The sequence below is a fragment of the Cavia porcellus genome, unplaced genomic scaffold, assembly GCF_034190915.1.
Source record: "Cavia porcellus strain 051 isolate PalLab524CR breed Dunkin Hartley unplaced genomic scaffold, mCavPor4.1 scaffold_1, whole genome shotgun sequence".
NCBI lineage: Eukaryota > Metazoa > Chordata > Mammalia > Rodentia > Caviidae > Cavia > Cavia porcellus.
The window spans coordinates 131,549,780-131,569,545 of NW_026947484.1; the positions used below are offsets into that span (position 1 = coordinate 131,549,780).

General features: G+C 44.7%; 1 protein-coding gene across 5 annotated transcripts; it reads right to left on the minus strand.

The window, feature by feature from the left end:
* Positions 1–218: 218 nt before the first annotated feature.
* Dennd2d (DENN domain containing 2D) lies at positions 219–19,282 on the minus strand. Of its 5 annotated transcripts, none has more exons than XM_013142814.3 (12): positions 19,041–19,282; positions 14,421–14,596; positions 13,509–13,621; positions 12,813–12,882; positions 12,054–12,131; positions 10,736–10,876; positions 9,404–9,552; positions 7,061–7,238; positions 4,266–4,307; positions 3,628–3,715; positions 3,051–3,290; positions 219–2,544 (listed from the first exon to the last, which is right to left on the minus strand). In XM_013142814.3, the coding sequence occupies exons 1-12, from the start codon at positions 19,096–19,098 to the stop codon at positions 2,474–2,476; spliced, it is 1,404 nt and encodes a 467-aa protein (XP_012998268.1). In that variant the 5' UTR covers positions 19,099–19,282; the 3' UTR covers positions 219–2,473. The 5 variants fall into 5 exon arrangements, 4 of the variants coding, with proteins under 4 accessions (XP_012998268.1, XP_003479048.2, XP_063111696.1 ...); XM_003479000.5 differs by lacking the exon at positions 19,041–19,282 and adding an exon at positions 15,177–15,521; XM_063255626.1 differs by lacking the exon at positions 19,041–19,282 and adding an exon at positions 14,900–15,009.
* Between the last annotated feature and the right edge of the window lie 484 nt (positions 19,283–19,766).

The following is a 19,766-nucleotide window of genomic DNA, read 5'->3' on the forward strand; positions in this document are numbered from 1 at the left end:
CATCATTCGGGATCTTTTACCTTTCCCTTACATTTTCAATAATTGCCTAGGCCTCCCTGGGAAGCAGGGGTCACTCGCACTTTCCTTTTGGTACTCTTCTTCCCCATATTTATATAGGAACTAAGTGTCCTCTTGAAACAGATCTTTTTCCTTTTTATATAGCTGTGTTGCTTAAATGAGAAGGGAGACGACGGAAAACACTGAAGGGTAGAAAGATATCTTATTAATGACTTTTATTATTATCTTCCATAATCACAAATAAATAGTAATTGCACTCTTTATCTTGCATCAGGGACCATGATTTCTTACACTTTTAATGGTTCTAACAATCCAGTGTACATCTGGATTTACAGCGAGAGTTAAATTTTTCATTTCTTTGCCAGACTGCAGATGGAAAGAAAATTTCTCATTACCTTTTCTTGCTAACAACCTCTCCAACATGTAGTATAGGAAAGTTCTGGATCAGTTCAAGTTTAGAAAGCTAGGACAAAGCAGTGAAAAGAAGGAAGGATAAATCTTGCTGGACACAGTTGTACCTGTTGTTTTACTTGATTATTATACCATATTCAGCAGGTATTAATTACCTACAATAGAAATTGAGGTGGGGAGGGCTAACTAGTATACCAGTCTCACACAGTACTGATATTTTTAAAATTAGAGACTAGAATCCAGATCTTCTGAATCTATGTCCACTGTTTTCTCCTTCACCATACATAGCTGAAAGCCAAACTAAACTGTGCAGACTAATTGAAATGTATACTAGAATCTTTTTAAGAATAAAGGGAAGCTGGGAAAATACCAAATATTCAGTGTGTGCTTCCTCCAGTGCTAGATATTGCATCAGATCCAGGATACATTTGTAGAAAGTCTCAACTAACCCTGATTCTTGTGTTTATTTATCTTACCAACTATCAAAATTACCCAAAGAAGTTTTTAAAAACTACTAGTTTGCTGTCCCCAGTATTTCATAAGATTCCTAAGATTCTGGCTCCTGTTCCAAAACCTTTTGAGGAAAAACTAGGTTTAGTAACTAGTGATAAATTAACCTAAAAAGGTGTATGATTCTTTGACGCTGTCAAGAATAGCAGCATAGTTAATGGGTGGTGTCAACAGTAGAATGTGCCACGTCTCTAAATCAAACCACACTGGCTTTAACTTTAGTTTGGAACCCCTTTCGCCCTGTTCTACCCTCCAAAATGTTCCTGGTATGGAAGTTAGACCTGAGGACCACACTCGAACACATTTTAAAGGTAGCATTTTTGAAAAAGAAGATCCTTTTAAAATGTTTCCTGTGTCTTGCAGTGTTTAAACAGAAGCTGTCAGTGGCAGCGTAGAAGGAAGAGGAAGTCAGTGACCACAAAACCCTTTTGAACTCTAAAGTTATTATTCTGGTGGGGGTTTCTTGTTGTTTTGTTTTGTTTTGTTTTGTTTTGTTTTGTTAAAAATATGTCAAGGCAAGGATTCCTCAACCTTTAGCTAGAAAAAGACCTAACTAGGCTTTTCAAAATAACAAGCTGTTAGAGGTAGGATGTGTAAGACTGATGGTAAAGTACTGGTCCAATCTGGGAGTGATAGGCAGGCAACCTATTTATGAAAGCCAGGTAGCTTCTGGAGCTTGCAATTCTTCCCCTCAAGTTATCCTAGACTGTAGCTGCCTCATTCTGGCTGGCATCCTCTCCTCCTCAGATTTAAGAAGAATCTCTTGAGAACAAGACTCTGCTTCTCTGTGTCTGGTGCTGCCTCCGCCTTTACCAGGATCTCTTCTCCTTCCTAATGGAAGTGGAGCTGCTAGCCTAGCATAGTAGCTCACATGGGTAAAGCTCAGCATTCCAGAGGATGAAGCAGTAGGATCTCAACTTTGTAACTTAGTGAGACCCTGTCTCAAAGAAAAAGACAAAGTTCAACGCAGAGTCCCTAGATTTAATATTCAATGTCAAAAAAAGAGCTGCTGACCCATATGATACTGACTCCAAAGACAGCCCACTTCTAGTCCAGTTTATTCTCACATGCCCCACATAAGCAATAAGATTTGCATCTTTACTCACATCCTCACATGTCCATAGACCTCTATTTGTTGAAGGAACCAAACTTTGGGGCTTTTGCTGTTGAGGATTTTCAAATAGTGGTTCCCAGGAGATGGTAGTTACAGTACCTCTCAACCAAGCACCTCCAATACCAGTACTACTGTTTCCTGCTGTGTGTCACCTCTGGGGGGCGGGGGGGAATGCCATTTAAAATCCTATTCTTTGAGTTTGGAGACAAAGCCCTCAAAAGTCCTGGGGAAGTTGGTACCAAGTATCTTAAACTCAGATACCAGTTTGATGCAAGACCTAGCCACTGGGACTCAGGACTTGGAAGGAAGCTTTGAATTCTAGAGGCTGAGAATTTTGCCGGTCCTACCATTACTGGTGGGTGCCAAAGTCCAGAACTGGCCTATAGGTCTTACTCTTTCCTGTTCACCACAGCTCTTAAATCAGTCTTTTCCCTTGTTTTTTTTCTGTTTCTTCTGTTCCTCATATTCAAGTATTTTCTTTTGGAAGTAGCCTGTGGGTGCAGATACAAGTATTAGAGGCATCTAATCTGGCCAGGCAAGCTATAATGAGCTCAGGCTATAATAAGCTTGTGGGCTGGGGATTTAGCCCAGTGGCACAAGCACCTGCCTGGCAAGTACAAGGTCATGAGTTCAATCCCTGGTACCAAAAAAAAAAGTAATGACTTTTGTGTCCCACACTTCCCCCACATACCCATCCCTGCTAGTATCCTCAGGCCCTTGCAGGCATCTAGAGATCAATACTCAGTTTGTCCCAGGAAAGAGCTTACAAACAGGATAATTACCAGAGATTAGCCCTAAAATGAAAAAGGATCCAATTGTACTAGCTAATCAACAGACCAGACACCTTTTATAAACTATCAGTCTGTGAGGTATTGTCTTAGTTTTCAGAGAGCTTCCTTTCAACCTGTTTGTAGCTCTCTGGGAAAGACTTCTTGCCTCTCCTCATCCTGGAGGTGACCCTCCCTGGGATGAAACTGTTGGGTATTATTGACTGTACCTGCAGGAGGATTCTTGCTCTTCTCAGCTTCTTGGATAAAAAGGGAGAAGAGCTGTGTCTTCACAAACTTCTTCACAAATCGACGGTTGGTCTTGGAGGTCAGTGCCTTACAGAAAGACCGTTCTTGGAAGTGACCTTGTCCATTTGCCTCCCGCTTGATATAGGAAGCATAGTGGCCCACAGTCTTGACAAAGAACTGCACAAAAGGACCTGAAACTTGCTCATTGATTTCTTCTGAAGCTGCAAGGGACAGATACAGATCATCTCAGAGGGTAGCAAAAGGATGAAACTTGCTCAAAATCATCTATGTAAATTTTCTTGTTGCAGGCCAAAAGCTCCCAAGGGAAGCAATGAGATAGGGTTTATAATTACTGGCTGACTGAAATATCACCTTGGGTATGGGTTCTCTGCCATTGCTCAGAAAAATAAAATCTCATATTCAGACTTGCCCTGGGATCTGGGCCTCTGGTGCTGACCCAGATCTACTGAGTCCATTTTAATTCCAGAAGGAAATGGTTAGGAATTATGCCCTCAAGTTCTGTAGAGGAACTCACAATGAGAATGAGCTGGAACTTACTCTTGTGTAACTCCTTGGTCTCCCGACTAAGAGAATCTAAGATATCATTCTGTAGCTTTGGTGGTAGAATGTCATTTTCATCACCAACCTAGGAGAGGACAGTGCAAGCTCAGAGGTAAAGCAGAGAGGTGATGGGAAGGGAAGGGATTGGAAAAAGAGTATGAGGGCCTGAACACCATATCCCATTCTACAACCAAGTAATTGCCCACATGCAGAAACAACAGAAACTGTTTCTTCATCTTCAGTTTGACGTTAAACATTAGCAAGTGCAACGTTAAACACTCCGTATTCCTGTATTTGAAAGGTATTGAACAGATAGCCTTATAGTAAAGGCATTTAGGTCTTTGAGGCCTCCTCAAGTAAAGGGAGATCTGGCCAGGCTTAGTGGTGCATGGCTGTAATCCGAGCCCTTGCGAGGTTGAGCCAGGAAGATTGCCATGAATTGAAGGCCAGCCAAGGCTACATAATGAGTTCAAGGCCAGCCTAAACTACACAGTGAGACTCTATGTCTGAAAAGCCAAAAGAAAAAAAGAAAAGGGAGGTCTTATTAGCAGTTCTCAAAATATTTGTTGAAATAAGTAGAACATAATGAGACCGTAGTGGTTGAGTTGGTGGTGGCTCTAAATCCAGATACTTACTGACAATAAGAATGTTCCTTCACAAAGATTCACCAACAGGACCTGAAGTAAATACAAAATGATTTTATCTCTTCATAGTTCTCAGGAGGACTTATCACCCCATTTCTGCCTGTGGCTGTATCTTTGAACCTACTTAACAAAATCAGCATCTTCAATTCTTATTTCCTGTCATACATTCTTGTCCCCTCACCATTTTCCTCAGGCTATCTCACTTCCCTTCCTGGGGAAGGGGTGTGTGTGTCTAGAGGAGGAGAAGAGGAAAGAGCCAAGGTAAAAAGAAAGTAGGATCTAGGGAAATCCTAGTCAGTCACTCCCTTAATAAAACATTGATCATAGAAATTACTTCCATATATGGAGCATTCTGAACATGGCACACATGGGAAGCACTTTGCATATTTTACCTCATTTGATCCTCCTAACAATTATGTGAGACACGTATTATCTCTATTTTGCAGAAGAAGTTGATATACTGCTAACAAATAGCACAGTTTCCAAGCCTGGCTTGTATTATCCATCGGATTGCATTTCTTTCTCTACAATTCCCCTTCCATTCCCTCTCCTCTGGTCAGTTCAAGGAAAAGTAGACATGTTCTGATCTTTTAATGCTTATAACAACTTTAGGTACAGTTGCCTGGGGTTCTAATAAAAACTCCCTCAGAGCCTTGGTCGTCCAGCAGGAAACTCAACAAGGGAAGGAAATAAGTCCAGGGTCAATAGGAAGAGGGAAGGAAAGCTAACTGAAGAGACTATAAGCTAATAAGCTACAGAAACAAGCACAAGGCTGGAATTTCGGTCCATCACATCCTGTGGAGCCTGCAGCATAGGCCAGAAATTACAAATCAAACATGTTGCTGGCTGATTCCAACCAGATCTTTCTTTGGTCTTCAGAATAATTTTTTAATGAGTGGATTAGTTCCTATATATAAATTAGTATATTTTACATTAAACTTTGATTTGGAACTTCTAAAACTTAAGGAGTTCTAATGCTGATCCACATTTTAAAAAGCAATATTCAGCTGCCCACTTTAGGAAAGACATCTGGTCACCAATGTATTACTGTTCCCCCAAATCATGTGCCAGGCATTTTGGGACCTATGTAGGGATCCTCTTTAGTTTGTGGTCTTGTTCTTGATAAGAGTGAAGGATTCTTACATGTTTCTTTCCATTTACAAGGAAAAAGGGACTGGAAACATGCCCCCCCCCAAAAAATTGTGTGCACTGTAATTATCCAGGGAAGAAAAGTTGAACTACTTCAGGCATGAAACTACTTGTATACATAGGCTCAGAAGCCTTCAAGCAGGGTCAGCTGTTCCTTTGGAGGGTTGGAAGAAAAGACTGTTAACGAAGAATTCTTTTTTCGAGGTTGTTTCCTGAAGTCTGAAGTATCTGATCACATTATTGTCTGTGGAATAATCCCTTCATGAGAGCCTATGTAGAGTCAAGAAACCTCTCCCATTCCTACTCTGACCCCCTTACTCCACGCCTATTTCTCAGAGCAGCTGCTGAGTAATAAAAATAAGCCTGGATAGTAGGAGCCAGAATTTTCCTGGCTTTTTAGTTGTCTTCAAGCCTGACCATGAGGGGAGGAGCCCTAGCTTCTGATGAGCTGGAGCTGCAAGATCAGGAACTTGCATAACTTTTGGGGTTGGGACATTTTAAGTTTTATTGCTAAACACAGGGCAAATACTCTGTCCCAGTTAGTCACAAGGCTAAGGGTGGTTCAAAGGGCATATGTGCTCAGCAGCTCCAAGGAAGAGTGAGAGAGCCAGAGGCGCAAAGAAGGGAAACAGCCTGCTTCTCTTCTTCACAGGAGTAACTTTTCCAAAAGGACTTCGGTTTCATCTGTGCTGGATTGCCTGTATGGGCTCCTCTAAGACACTTGGGTTCTCTTGATCTCAGCTGTCTCTTAATATACAATGAGAAAATGCTCTCATTAGGGCTAGCTCCAGGCCTTTTTAGAAGCATTCTTCTAGATTCCCTTTCCCTTGATAGACCCTTTCTGCATAAAATGAGTGAATCCATGGTTAGCCAGGGCAAACTTTCCTAAGTAGTTCTCCTTCAGATAACATTCTATCCTTATAAGTTCCTACTAACAATTCAAAGAAGAGTGCGTGTTGTTTTTTCAACTTCAGGGATAGATTTATGTGATTAATGCCCATTTTCACAATGGAATCCTCTGCTGCGTCAGGGGCATTGCCAAGAAATAAGCTAACAAAATCAAAGAGAATTTGAACCTATATCCTCATTAACCAAGCTCTAGGCTAATCAGAAAGATGGTCTTGTGAAAATAAATCTGCATTTTCAAAACCTAATAGTTTTGGTAGCCCTATAGGAAGCTTTATTTCCAAAGAATTTGAATGAATTCCAAAGCGTTATTTCCAAAGAATTTGAATGTGTTTTGTGTTATACAGACAGCTGTACTCATCTGTTCAGCTGAGGGATGGCATATCTCAGAAACCGCTTATCTGGGTTAGCTTGTGCAGGGCTATCTCATGACTTCCAGATAAGTTATGTACCACCACCTAAGACCACAGAGAAATCATTCAGTAGAAGAGAGTCAACCCTTATTGAATATCAGCTGTATGCCATGCATCAGGCTGGAAGCTTTCTACAGGTGATTTCCCTGAAAGTTGCTAGGAACTGAACTCTGTTGTCCCCATTTTACACATCAGGAAGCTCAGGATTAAAGAGATTAAGTAATTTGTCCCAAATCATACAGTTGTTAGTAGCAAAGCTGAGATCCAAATCCAGGCTTGCCTGGCTCTAAATCATGCACTCGTCTCGCTGCAGCATACCTCTTCCATTGGGCTGTCCATAACCTCCTGCAGAAAGCGCATTTGTACTCCAACCATGAAGGGGGTGGGGCAGCAGACAGTGTCAAGAAGCTTCTTGGGGACAACAGGAATGTAGGTGTGAGCCCAGCTGAAGGGATACAGCAGTGCAGCAGCAGCATGGATGCACTGAGACAGGGTGCTGGAGCAGAGAACAAGGACATGTCAGAGGCCCCTATTCCTCCACCTTAAATGTCCATCCCTTCACAACACCTCCTACAAGTGCTACCTGTGCTGGTATAAAAAAAAGTTTAGCAGCCACACTGGTCACAGAGCTTGTAGCTACTTGTTGCCAGTTTGTTCAGAGAAGTGACTAAGTCACTACATGTGCTCATAACTGTGTTAAAGATGCAGATACTAGGTATAACATTAGACTGATTCTGCTTTTATGGAAATGTTAGTGTAGACAAGGGACAATTATTCTAATATGGGGCCTCAGCAGAAAGCCAGAGAGCCTTTTCTTATGTCTATTTACCCTAATCCTCAGCTTTGACTTCACATGGCCCTTCCTGGCCACTTGAGTTTATTGAAAGCTACCAGGTTGGTGTCTGAGTGAGTTTGGGAAATTCCTAGGTTCCAGGAACCTTTGCCTGACAATTCCTCCCTGGAAAGTCCCACAGAGGTGGCTTCTCTAGCCTTTGCAAGGAAGCAGTTTCTATGTTGTTAGCACCCAAGGCACAACTCAGCCCTTCCTGTCCTACCACCCCCCTGCCACACACACACACACACACACACACACTGACTTCGTGACTTTTCAGTTCTCCCAGCCAAATTGCTCCAAATCTAAGGCCAATAAAAACACAGATGAGGAAACCTTGTTTCAGTTTTTGTTATCAAGCTAATTCTTTCTGAGTTAGAAAGATTGAGCATCTGAGCTTATAGCTAAAGTTCTGGCTGACTAGAAGTCTGCTTCCACAGAGAGACTCAGAGATCTGAAAACTCAGTGTGGGGAGGAAATGGCAGTAGTGATATTTCCCTGGAGAAAGTTTGCTCCTGAGAGGCAAATCCGGCAGCCTCTATTTTATAAACACTAATCTGAGCAACAAGGCCAGAACCTCACCCATGCAAAGCAGAAACTTCTTTTTCACACAGGGTTAGAAGCAGAAGAGTTATTTCCAAGGCAAAAGATGATACTCCCTCCCCACAAAGATTAACTTATAAGTAGTCCCTATAATACAGTGTTTGGTTATCACTGATTTTCTTAGAATCCTCAACAGAGACCTCAATTCCTGCTAAGGTTTGTTTCTTCTGAAATGCATGACAAATACCTGGAACTCAGACCTCTGTTACTTTCCCTAACATCCTTTCCTTCTGTTTTTCTAAAAGTATTAGTGTCAAGCCCTTACTATTTCATGCTTTTTTAAAATTTTTTTCTTTTTGTGGTACCTGGGATCGAACTCACGACCTCACACTTGCCAGGCAGGTGCTTACGCCACTGAGCTAAATCCCCGGCCCCCCATGCTTTTTTTTTCTTATGTGTTTCCCAGGTCATTTTCAGTCTTGAAGTTCTCAGAGGTAGAAAGAAAATCATGACAGTGGCCCACTTGGACTATTCACAGAAATATACTTAATTGTAAACTTACTAAGAACAGCAATGTGTGCTTACCAACACACCTTGCAGGATTCTAGATGCTCAGTGTACATCTATTTATTTTCTTTACAAACCTAACAGTTAGGTACTATCACTTCCATTGTATACATAATGAGATCAGAACTTTAAAAAAAGAAAGTGACCTACGGTATACCTTACAACTAAAGGTGGAAAAACAGGACTGGAAACTCATTTTTCTGAGTTTCATGCTTACTACCATTACATAATCCTGCATCCCCGAAGGCCAAGGACCAACTTTTGTTGGTATCCTCCCAATGCTTGGCATCTGGCAAACAGCTGACACAAAATAAATGATGATTGTTGAATGAGTAAACAAATTGACAGATGGATTTACTCTCTATATCATTACACACTTTCCTGTCTTGTTCTCCACCCTCTTTCCTCCTTGGCTGTTGAAGGGTAAAGTCATACCTGCATCTACCCTAACTGCTTCTGCCTAGGCTGTGCCAGTAACCCTTCATGTCCTTCTCAGAACTAAATCAGGTAACTTTTTCAGGCCTTGGCAGCAATCAAATTTGGAGATAGGGAAGAAAGGTTGCAGCAGCTATTTCCTTATGCCTAATACACACATCCAGAAACTGGAAGTGCTAGGGGAGGCAGACAGGTCCTATAGTTTGATTTCCTTTGAGAAATGCCACCCTGTTCCCTTCAATCCAGGATGAAGGCCAATCTAGCCATTCAGTGTCTGGGCTCACCTGAGACCTTCTGCCAGGAAGATGATTTTTCTTTCCAGTACTGCAGAGGCAAAGATCTGAATAATCTGTTCAAAGCTGAGACATTGTAACAGAGAATTAAAATCCACATGTTCGAGGTGAGAGTCCAGGGGCCGTGTCAGAGAAATGAACTGTGGGAAAATCAGAGAGGCAAATGTCATCACACCTGCAAAATCATGCAGGAACTAGAATTCTGGGTCTCTACCTGTCCTACTCCATTCTCCCCACAGCAGGAAGCTGATTCTTCCCATTTCCCATGCTAAAAGCCACCCATGACACTCATCATCTCTGAGGACAGCACCATGTTTTTTCTAGCATGGTGTGAGATCCTGCTTCAAGCACATTATCCTCTCTAACCTGCTTCACCACAGCTCCCCTCTACTGCTGGAGCAGAGAGGGTGCTTTGTCATGTAGCCCTTCTTAGCTTGGCTTCTCCTGAACTTCTCTTTTCCCTTCATTCTTATCCCCTTTAAGACCTCCTAGGTACACCCTTGCTACCTGATACTCCCTGTTTCTCATGTAACAATCTGGTTTTTCCTTTCATCACAATAATAACAATTTTAATTATATATTCATTTGGTGTGTTTACTTACTTAATATGTGTCTTTCCTACCAGACTTTTAGCTCCATGTTATCAGGAATTATGTTCATTTTGGTCACCACATGTACACAGGAAATAGGATAGCTTGGCACACACCAAACATTCAGTGCTTATTTTCCAAGTAGATGAAAAAAGTCCTAGCCACTCCCTTATTTTTCTGTGGGGATGCCAAGGTTCAGAGGGGCACACAGGCTCTCTGGAGTTCCAGGGCTCAGACCAGAATCTTAGACAGTGTTCTACTTTCTGCTTCAGTCTGTTTAAGCCTTGAAACAGTGGCATCCCCAGGTAGCATGGGTGAGGACTCAGGAGTGGGGGATGGATGATAAGGACTAGACAGACAGATGGAAGCCATGAGGTAGAGATATAGGTTAGATATACAGAATAAAGAAGAAGTGTAGGGGCAAGTGCCAGCTTGGGGTCTGGGGGGAAAAAAGTCCTTCTAACACCAAAAACCTCAACTTACATGGTGTATTGGTCACAAATAAAAGTCTCGGTGGCTTGAACAGTAACTGGGTGCTTGTGGACATCAGGTTAGAAGGCTCAGGAAATTTGGGTTTGATTTTTCAGCACTGCCAATAATTCTAACCAAGTCCCAGTCCCCTCCTGGCTCAGTTTCTCTATATTTTAACCTGGTGAATGGAAGAAGAGGGGTGAGAGGTGCCACAGAAGCCACCCTCTCCAGCCAAGGGGACCTCACCCATTTGCTAACCCACCTCTGTGCCTGAGTCAGGGATGAAGCTCTTGAGGGTGACAGTCTTCCCAGGAGCAGGGAAGGCTGCCTCTCGGAGGCCTTGCATGAACGGGTAGATGACAGCCATGGAAATCTGATGCCTCTTCTCCACTTCATCCAGGATCTATAGGAAAGGATTGAAGGAGACACATGTAAGGCTCTCACACAGTCCAGCTGATTCTCATGCAATCCTAGGTCCCTCAACCAGTGGATTCTTTTGACTTCCCTTGCAGAGACTGGTCTCATGCTAAATCTGCTGTTTCCTGAACAAGAGCTGCTATTTCCTAACCTTCTTTTTCCTTTCTCTACCAATTCATATTTCTCTCTTCTTCTAAAACAGTTGTCCCCACAGAGTCATTCAGTGTAAACTCGTCACCCATGATGATACTCTCAGGATTGTGGTCCTAGTAGTCTAACCTCATGTCACTCTATCTTCCAGTTTTCATGGAACACTCCCCAGAGGCAAGGGCTACCTTCAATCCTTGCAACATTGCACAAATGAAAGTTCCAATCAAGCAGAGGCTGACAAAGTTCTTTTTTCTTCCTCCCTTGGTCTTGCTGAAGCAGAACAAAAAGAAGCCCATTTTTGCCACCAAAATATGCCCTGTCCCTTCCAAGGGATTCATTTTGAATCTTAACTCAGGTGTACCGACACTCTAACTAGCCCCCTGCAGCAGCACAAGCCTCAGGGACAACTTCTCTTCTCCTCTCAAAGAGGTCACAGCAAAACTCAGGGTCCCCAATTTATGATGACTGGGTTTTTTATATTGCTTTTATATTTGTTTATGACCTGACTTTTGTAAAACTTCATTTGAGCTTCATACAAGTACAGGAGAAGGAACGGTGGAAGAACATTAACTCCACTGGATAGATGAAACTAGAGTTCAGAATAAGACAGTCTTGAAGGTCTTTCTTTATCCTGCTTAACTAAATTTTGCTTTTTTTTTTTTTGAGGCAAGATCTCATTATGTAGTTATGCTGACCTTGAACTCACTATATAGCCCAAGATAGCCTCAAACTCAGCTTCCCAAGTGCTAGGATCACAGATACATGTCACCATGCATAGCTACCTCAACTGCTTTCTTATTTGACTAAAGTGGGATAAGTGGTTTAGAGACAATCCTCCAAACTCTCTTAAAATTAAGTCAACCTCAAGCCCCCCACTTCAGTTTCCCCAAATGTCCTGATGCCAGCTGGGCTGCCCACTCAGGGCTTAGGTTACTATGAAGGGCAGATACCCAAGCAGAGCCTGAAAGCTGAACAAGTCTAACAGGACCCAAAGAATCCTGTTCCACACCTACCTTGGAGAACAAGCCGAAGCAGCCAATGCAACTGATGATACAGTACACTTTCGGAAGGCGAGGACCAGAGCCAGCAGGCTGAGAAGGGACAAAATATTTCTTCAGTGCTGTAGCCTACCCAGGAACTTCTCCCACTTGGCCTAACAGGGTGCAAGACTGAGTGCTGGAGGCAGGGATTCAGTGGGGGAACAGTAACCCGGTGGAAAAAGGCCTGGCTCTGCCTCAGGAGAGTCAAAATGGTGACTTAGATCAAAAGAAAGTTGCCTTCAGAGGAGCAGACAACCATAGACAACCACTGCTGCCCTCAAGGCCAACAGAATCTGAAGATCACCAAATGTGTCTCAGAGATGAGGAAATCACTGTAAAAAATGCCATGGAGAATGCTTCTGACACCCAAGAATTAAACTGAGCTGTCCAAATCCCAGACTCTGTTCTGGGAGGCTCCCAGCAGGCCTAGATGGAGAAGACTGAGAGAGGAGTCAGATGAAAACTCATACAACGATGACAGCTGTTAAAGCTGAGAGCACACAGATCAATACATGGGCAGCTGAGGTTCCCAAAATGGGCAAGGAGAGGGCCTTGTCCTAATTCTTGCAAGAAAAAAAGGGAACACTGATATGGTTTCATATCAGTAGGTTATGGGCTATGCACTCCACTACTACATTGCCAGGGAGTCTGAGTTTTTGCAGCTGGACTTAAATAACCCAGCCATTGAATGTGAATTGGGAGAGAAGAGGCGAAGTTCTGAGCAGCACAGACCAAAAGGCGCCTGCAGTATCCAATCTTCCTGCTCCCATCCACATTGGTCAGGACGAAAGAGAAGGTCTCCCTAAAAAATACCAGACACAACATGGTTTGCATTTGCTTACTGATTCTAAAACAGGAAGATGGTGTCAGGTGTGGAGAGGAGGATAAAAAGAGCAACTGATTAGGTATGGCACGAATAACCCCAGTAATTTATTAAGTGATCATTAATGCCACACCCTGAATGTGTCACCCAGCTTGATTCTCAAAACAACCTTTAAAGTAGGTTCAATTATTATCTCCCTTTTAAAGAAAAAGGAACTAAGACTTTGAGAGGGTATTTCTTTTCTAAGTTCAGCTTCTAAGTGGTGAAGCCAAAATTTAAACAAGCAGTCAACTTCCAGAGCTCATGTTTTAAAGATCTTTGCTATGTTGACTTCTGGTGAGTCCAGCTTCTCCCACCAGCAGAGTCAAAAACAATGATTCCTAGGACAAGTGAGAGAATCTCACTCACCTTTCAAAAGAAGTCAAGCCACAATTAAAACCTTTAAGGACTTGGTTGCAGTATCTTTACAAATGAATCATCCACAGTCCCTCACAGAAAATTAGTATGAGCAACACATTGTTGGTAGCATACAAGGTAAGAGCTCACACGTGTCCCCTTCCCACCATTCTGATACCTCTGCCCCTGATACCTCTGCTGGTGGTTACCTGTGATACTCCGTGAGAGATGCCCACTCATTTCCATCTGGGAAGCAGAACAAGGGAATGGCACTCAGCAACCTCTCCTCTTCCTCCTGCTGGCCCCTAAGTAGGTTCTCTCGCTGTAAGGAAAAGAAAAACATATACATGTATTTTGATGCAGAAGGGGGTCAGAGGGCTGATGGGGTTTCTTCTGAGGCTTTACGGGTATCCAAGGATAAGCTTTTTCATAGGCACAGGGACCAAAAGACACCTTTACCTATCAATTGGTACACTCTGTACTTTGAGTCTGGCAGGAATGAACCCAAAGATAAGACAGCTCCTCCTTGGCCACATCACCACGAATTTGTGGGTCTACATAGGAAAGAGGTCAGGGGCCACACCGAATACAGAAAGGCCCTGACCTGTCCAACCACCATAGGAGGGCAATGTCAGAAAAATACCACATCAGAAAAGAGAAGCAGCCACCTCAGTTGCTGTGCCTGCTAAAAAAGAGGTTAATGAGAAGGATGCTCTATTCTCATACTCTTGTTCAATGCAGAATCAGACAAGAAAGAACCTGCTACTTGGGCCATGGAAAAGTCCTGGGCCTGTCTATAGTTGGGTGCCTGCCCCACCCTACTCTTTCCCACATAGTCCACAAAGGGAATTCCTTCTAAGAGATTTGGCAGAAGATAAGCTTCTTTAAGAAGAGAGGAAATTGGGAAGAATTAGGAGGCCCCAGCAAGGAGAGGAGTACTAGCCTAGTTTCCCTGCTAGGAGCCTCAGTCAGTCTCTCACAAAGCAGTCAGACCTAGATTCTACAGATGATAGCAGAAAACTAAGGCTGAGCTGAAAAGGAAATGAGACTAGTTCCACTATCACCTTGCAAATACTCTAATCTTCTGTCCTCCCTCCCCCACACCGTTTCTCGGTCCTTACCTTGGGGAACTGGTAGGTGATGGTGGGTTCATAGTCATCCCCTGAACGCTTCTTTTTGAGAGAAACCACCACAAGATATTCAAAGAAGTGTGGCCCTCCAGCAAAGCTGGGAAGAGCGTGCTCCTGGGAGCTTTCTGGTTCTTTTACAGCTTCCCTTGGATTGTTCTGGGAAGGTCCTAAAACCAAAACACCAAGGCCCTTCAGTACTTCACAAATCAGTTCTATGAATCTGTGAGAATCCGAGCAATTTCCACACCTTGAAGCCACCTTGCCAGCCTTTAGATACCTGGAACCTGCCCAGCACCAGCAGTCACAGGACAGGACCAGAGCCAAGTGGGCAGTTTCCACACCCACCTAGGAAACTTGAAACCAGGAAGAGATGAGAAGGGGCGGGGGGAAACATTGATGTGGAAGCTGAGGAAATACACCAGAGTTTCCTGGAGGCCCCGTGCCCCAAGCCACTACAAGTCTCAGCTTACCTATAAGGTATGCCCAGAACGGCATGTCTCAAAGTAAACTTGTACTAAATTACCAGTACAGGCCCAAGGCATGTGATTGTGATCACTCTCTCCTCTACAGAGGGCAACCCCAGCTCTGTACATCAGCAGGTATACATGGTCTCCTACCCTGGTCACATGGGAGACCATGTGGTGATAGACAAACAAAAGAAAAAGAGGAAGGAGCACTTTAAGAAAGAAACAGACCAGTTTAAGAGGTTCACCCTAATGAAAAGGAAGTGGGTTGTCCTGTCCTGACCTGCTCGGAGTCGTGGCAGCTGGTTCCGGAGGATCCTGAGCACCCGGCCTACCCCTTGTCCTTCCATCTTCCTGCGCCTGTGGGCCATTAAGTACTCTCCTTTCCCCCAACACAGGGTGGCTACAGAGAGCCTGAGAAAGCAACCACTGCTTCGATCTCAAGCCACAACTCTATGAAGCTACACTCCACGCTGTCGTCTAAAGAGGAGAAAGCAGTTTCCATCCTGTGCACCCTGTGGTTGAGCAAGAAGGATGTGACGGGACCCAGGAGGCAGCTGAACATAGGCACGAACACAGGCAGCATCCTGGCACCGCTGCTGGCTCTTAGCTCCTCCCAAGAGCCCCGGGGTGTGGTAAGAAAAAAAGTTATAAGCAAACACCATCAAGACTCAGTAGTTCTGAGATAAGAGCTCTAAATTCTAGCCTCTGGATTATTCAGTGAATTTATTTAGAAACTTGGAAGAGTTAAGAATGCCCAATAGCATCAGATTTGGGGGAGTGGAACACCACTAGTCTCAGAGCAGTGATCTGACATCACCAGAACTTTGACTGTTAACTTTTCACTTCTCAGTTTTGTCAAAAGCAGCTGAAAACCCCTGATAGACCACCTGCCACATTTCAGAGCTTCAAAGACTTCAGAACCTTAACCAAGTGCACAAGGCCAAACATTGCCTGCCATGTCCTGATTAAGATGAGACAGTCAAATAATGATCTCAATGGATTAATTCTTCCAGCAAAAGGAGTCTTAGAATTCAGTATGAACCCAAAATCTTCTCCTCCATGATAGTAAAGTACAGAACAAAATCTGCCTCTCCACTAAAAATTCCTGCTATGATTTCCAGAATTACTACAGTGAGATTCTCTTCCCTCCTGCAACATATCCTGAGCTAAAGCAGAAAGTTCTCGCTCTTACTGGGACTGTTCCAGGGCTCCAGCATATTCCCTTTTTCCAAATATGAAGCGCTGACTCAGGAAATGGTCCCCAGCTAGAGTAGGACACTGGCTGCATCAACGGCCCGAGGTTACTCAGGGCCAGTGGAAAGCATTCGGATGATCTCTACCCTACTTCCATTCCTACTCAGCTATTTTCCCTGAATGACAAGGTCAGGTCAACAAGCTGAGGTGCTAGCCCACTGCTGCATTTGAAACTGAGGAACAAAAAATAAAAAATGCATAGGGCAAAAAAAGGACTTTTGCCACAAAGGTGCTTCAAAGAAGAGTCAGGTGGCAAAGGGATTTGGTACCAATACCTGTCATTCCTGCAAAGAATTAGCAGCCTGCTGGAAGGCAGTGAGATGGTAGGGTGGGAAAGGCAGCTATAGTGAGCTTTTGTGCACTAATAAAAGCTAGGGCTCAATAGATTAGCCATGATTCCAAAAGGGGAGGCCCTAATCACAATAAATAGGCATGGTATAGATCATGTGCGAAGAATGAACCAGAACACTTGGCCATCACCATGCCTTACTTGGAACTTGCACGGACTTACTGTACAATCCTTACTTCCTGTCTGAGGAATAAACACTTTCTTGATATAGACATGGAAACTGAGGCACGGAGTAACTCAGAGACTATCTAAAATTAATGGAATTTGCTAAAGGTGGGGATTATGAAAGCTCTATGACCAGGCTCCTTGCCTTCTGGGTACATTCCACAGCAAACACCTTGCAAAGGTTTACAAAGGGCTTTGAGAACTAGAATCTCGTCACTGATCATTCCAGAACCTCAGGAAATCATGTTCTTTCCTAAATTCTTTGGACAGCATTTTCAGTCATTTCCTTCTGGTTTATCTGGAGAGACAAGACAACAATAAAGCTCAGATATCCTTGATAGTTAGATAGCCCTAGACTTCTGGGCTGAGGCTTAAGAAATTCAGTAAGATACTGCTGTCTCCCTCACCTCTTACAAAAGGAGTTATCAACAGAAGAGAAAAGCATGAGAGAAAACTACCATTCATCAAACCCATGGTTCATGTAAGGTACATTATATGCTCCCCAAAACCCTGGAAAGGAATTATTACCTGAGTTTTAGTTGATGAGAGAACCGCCCTTTCTAAGGAAGCCAGGAGGCTGGTTACACTTGTTCCTCCATCAAAAACCCCTCCCACAGGCACCTGGCAGAGTCTCAGAACTTTCTAGATTCTAACAGAGGTAAGGGGACTTCCTGAAACCTAATATGAAAAACCAACCGGACCTTCCTCTTTTGAGTTAAGATGTTCTCAACCTAGGACCACAACATTCCACCCAACCGGGGCTGGGGATTTAGCTCAGCGGCATAAGCGCCTGCCTTTCAAGCAGGCAGTCATGAGTTCGATCCCTGGTACCAATAAAAATGAAAAAGACAAAAAAAAAAATTCCACCCAACCAAGATGATTTACACAGACACACAACACACACACACACACACACACACACACACACACACACACACACACCTTTCTAACAACTGCCCTGGCACCAGAAAAGCAAAAGCAGCAAAGAAAAGTCCTCAGAAAGATGAAAATAGAGTGGAAGATGAAGACAGCACAATTCTCCTGGCCTGACAAGCACTAGACCTTATGACGGGTGAGACAGACTGCCTATCTCTCAGTTCTAACGGGTTAGGGAGCTCCTCCAAACAATCACGTTGATGTGAGAGGGGTGGGTGGGAAGACTGGAATGTCTCATCTGGGCTGCAGGAAGCAGATCCTATTCATTCAACAGATTAGCAGGGGTCTGAGAGGTCCAGGGAAACCAGCTGCTTGGTCCAGAGAGTCAGTGTCTGAATTCTTTCAGATGGAATAGTGAGATGGTGGAGAGAACAGCAGGACTGAAGAAGGAACAGGGGTGGTAAAAGGAATGGAAAAGAACAATGAGGAGATCACTGAGGAGTTAGTGCAGTTCAGAGAAAGAGGCACTAGTCTAATCCTGGTCTCACTCCAATTCCAGGACTTGGAGTAGGAAAGGGATTCACTGTGCTCTAGAATTGCCAGCCTTGAAGGTCTGGGCTGCCTGGAAATGATCTCTCCTCACCTTCCAGTCCTCTTCTCTTAAGAAGCAGGATTTTTAGGTAAAGTGTCCAAGAGTCAAAGCCACTCAGACACAGAGTTGACTAGCTACAACCCAAACATTGTTTGACAAATGAATGGATAAATTAATGAAATCCTAATTGCCTTCCTTCCAAAGTCCAAGACTCCTGTTAAGAACAAAGAGCAGAAGCTAACATTGGCTTCTAATTTAATTTCCACTTGCTGGACAGATGAATTATTTCTTTTCACTGTGGGAAGCTGAGAAGTGGGGTAGGTCTATCTGGATCTGAGATCACGCTCTGAGGAAGCAGCTAAGCAAGCTCTTTCACAGCTCTGACAGGACAGCCACAGCAACCCTCCCCAGGGCACTTGGCGGCCCAAGAGGGGAATGGAAACGTCATTAGGGAGACCATTTTCACGGCTGGTGGCTATTTGCGGGTCAGAAGGAGATTGTCTCCCAGGAATTGGGCAAAGGCCACAACCCTCAGAGGCAGCAATGTGGGGCAGGGAAGGCGCCTCCTAGAGAGCACCATAGCTGGGGAGCTTCAGAGGCCCTGCGGTTGCACCACAAGCTTCCTGAATGGAAGGACACGTGGGCCCGGAGCCCCTCAACGGTTTCCTTGGGGCTGACACCTCCCACTGGTCTCTGCAGGCCTGGTCACTCCGCTGACCTCCGCCCCCGCCCCCACCTGATTCCGTTCCCCCCTACCTGCCTCTCCCGGCTCACCTGACCTTCACCCGGCCCAGTGGCTCCCGGACGCTTGCGCCACCCTGCCCTAGTCGCCAACCCTCGCCAGGATCCCCGCTCTGTCCCGCGCTGTCCCCGCGCCCTCGTCCCTGCGCGCCCTGGCCGGCACTAACCCCCTCGGCCGCGCTTCAGTCTCAGGCTGGCTCGAAGGCGGCTACCGAGCCCATCCATGGCCCCTCGAGTGCCCAGCGCCTGCTCCCGGGTCCGCGCCGGCCCCGCCCCCAATCCTTGACCTCCGCGGGGCGACACTTTCACTTTCACGCGGGGGGAAGGCAGTGGGGACCCGCCTGGGGCGGGACAGCGCACCTTCCGGGCTCTGGCCCAACCCCGGGCGCACCTGGGCGGGCCGCTCTCCGCGGTCCCGGGCACCAGGGCTTGCGGTGAAAGAGGGCGCTCGACGCGCGTCCGGGAAAGGCGGTGCCACCTCTCTGCCGTCCTCCCTGAAGCCCAACTTAGAGAACCCCGCAGACCCCAGTCGCTCAGGGTAGTGGGTGAAGGTAACCCTACTTCCCAGAGTCCTCACACCTTTCTTACCCCTTTACCTCTCCCCAGACTGCTCCCGGCCTCTGAGCATTTCCAAGTCTTCTGACCTATTCATTTCTCACCTTGGAGCTGCTGGGGAGGGAATGAAGATACAGATTAGGATCTTCACGCTGTCTTCCATTCACACTTGTTCTGCCACAAATCAGCAAAACGAGGGTAGTCCGTACTTAGTTTTCCCAGAAAGAGGTGACAGGGAGTAGAAAGTTTTTTGTAAGTTACTAAATGCTACAAATCGAAGCGTTATTGCAACTATCTCCACCCCCTTCTAATTCTAAATTCCATTGCAGCCCGTCAAC

Bases quoted from the DNA above. Each gene is read 5' to 3' on its own strand.
- Dennd2d (XM_003479000.5), bottom strand. From the start codon at position 15,264: ATGGCCCACAGGCGCAGGAAGATGGAAGGACAAGGGGTAGGCCGGGTG. The intron at 10,877-12,053 runs GTAGGTGTGGAA...CCTTTCCTATAG, and splicing joins GCTTCGGCTTGTTCTCCAAG to ATCCTGGATGAAGTGGAGAA. The intron at 3,291-3,627 runs GTAAGTTCCAGC...TGTCCCTTGCAG, and splicing joins GACCAAGGAGTTACACAAGA to CTTCAGAAGAAATCAATGAG.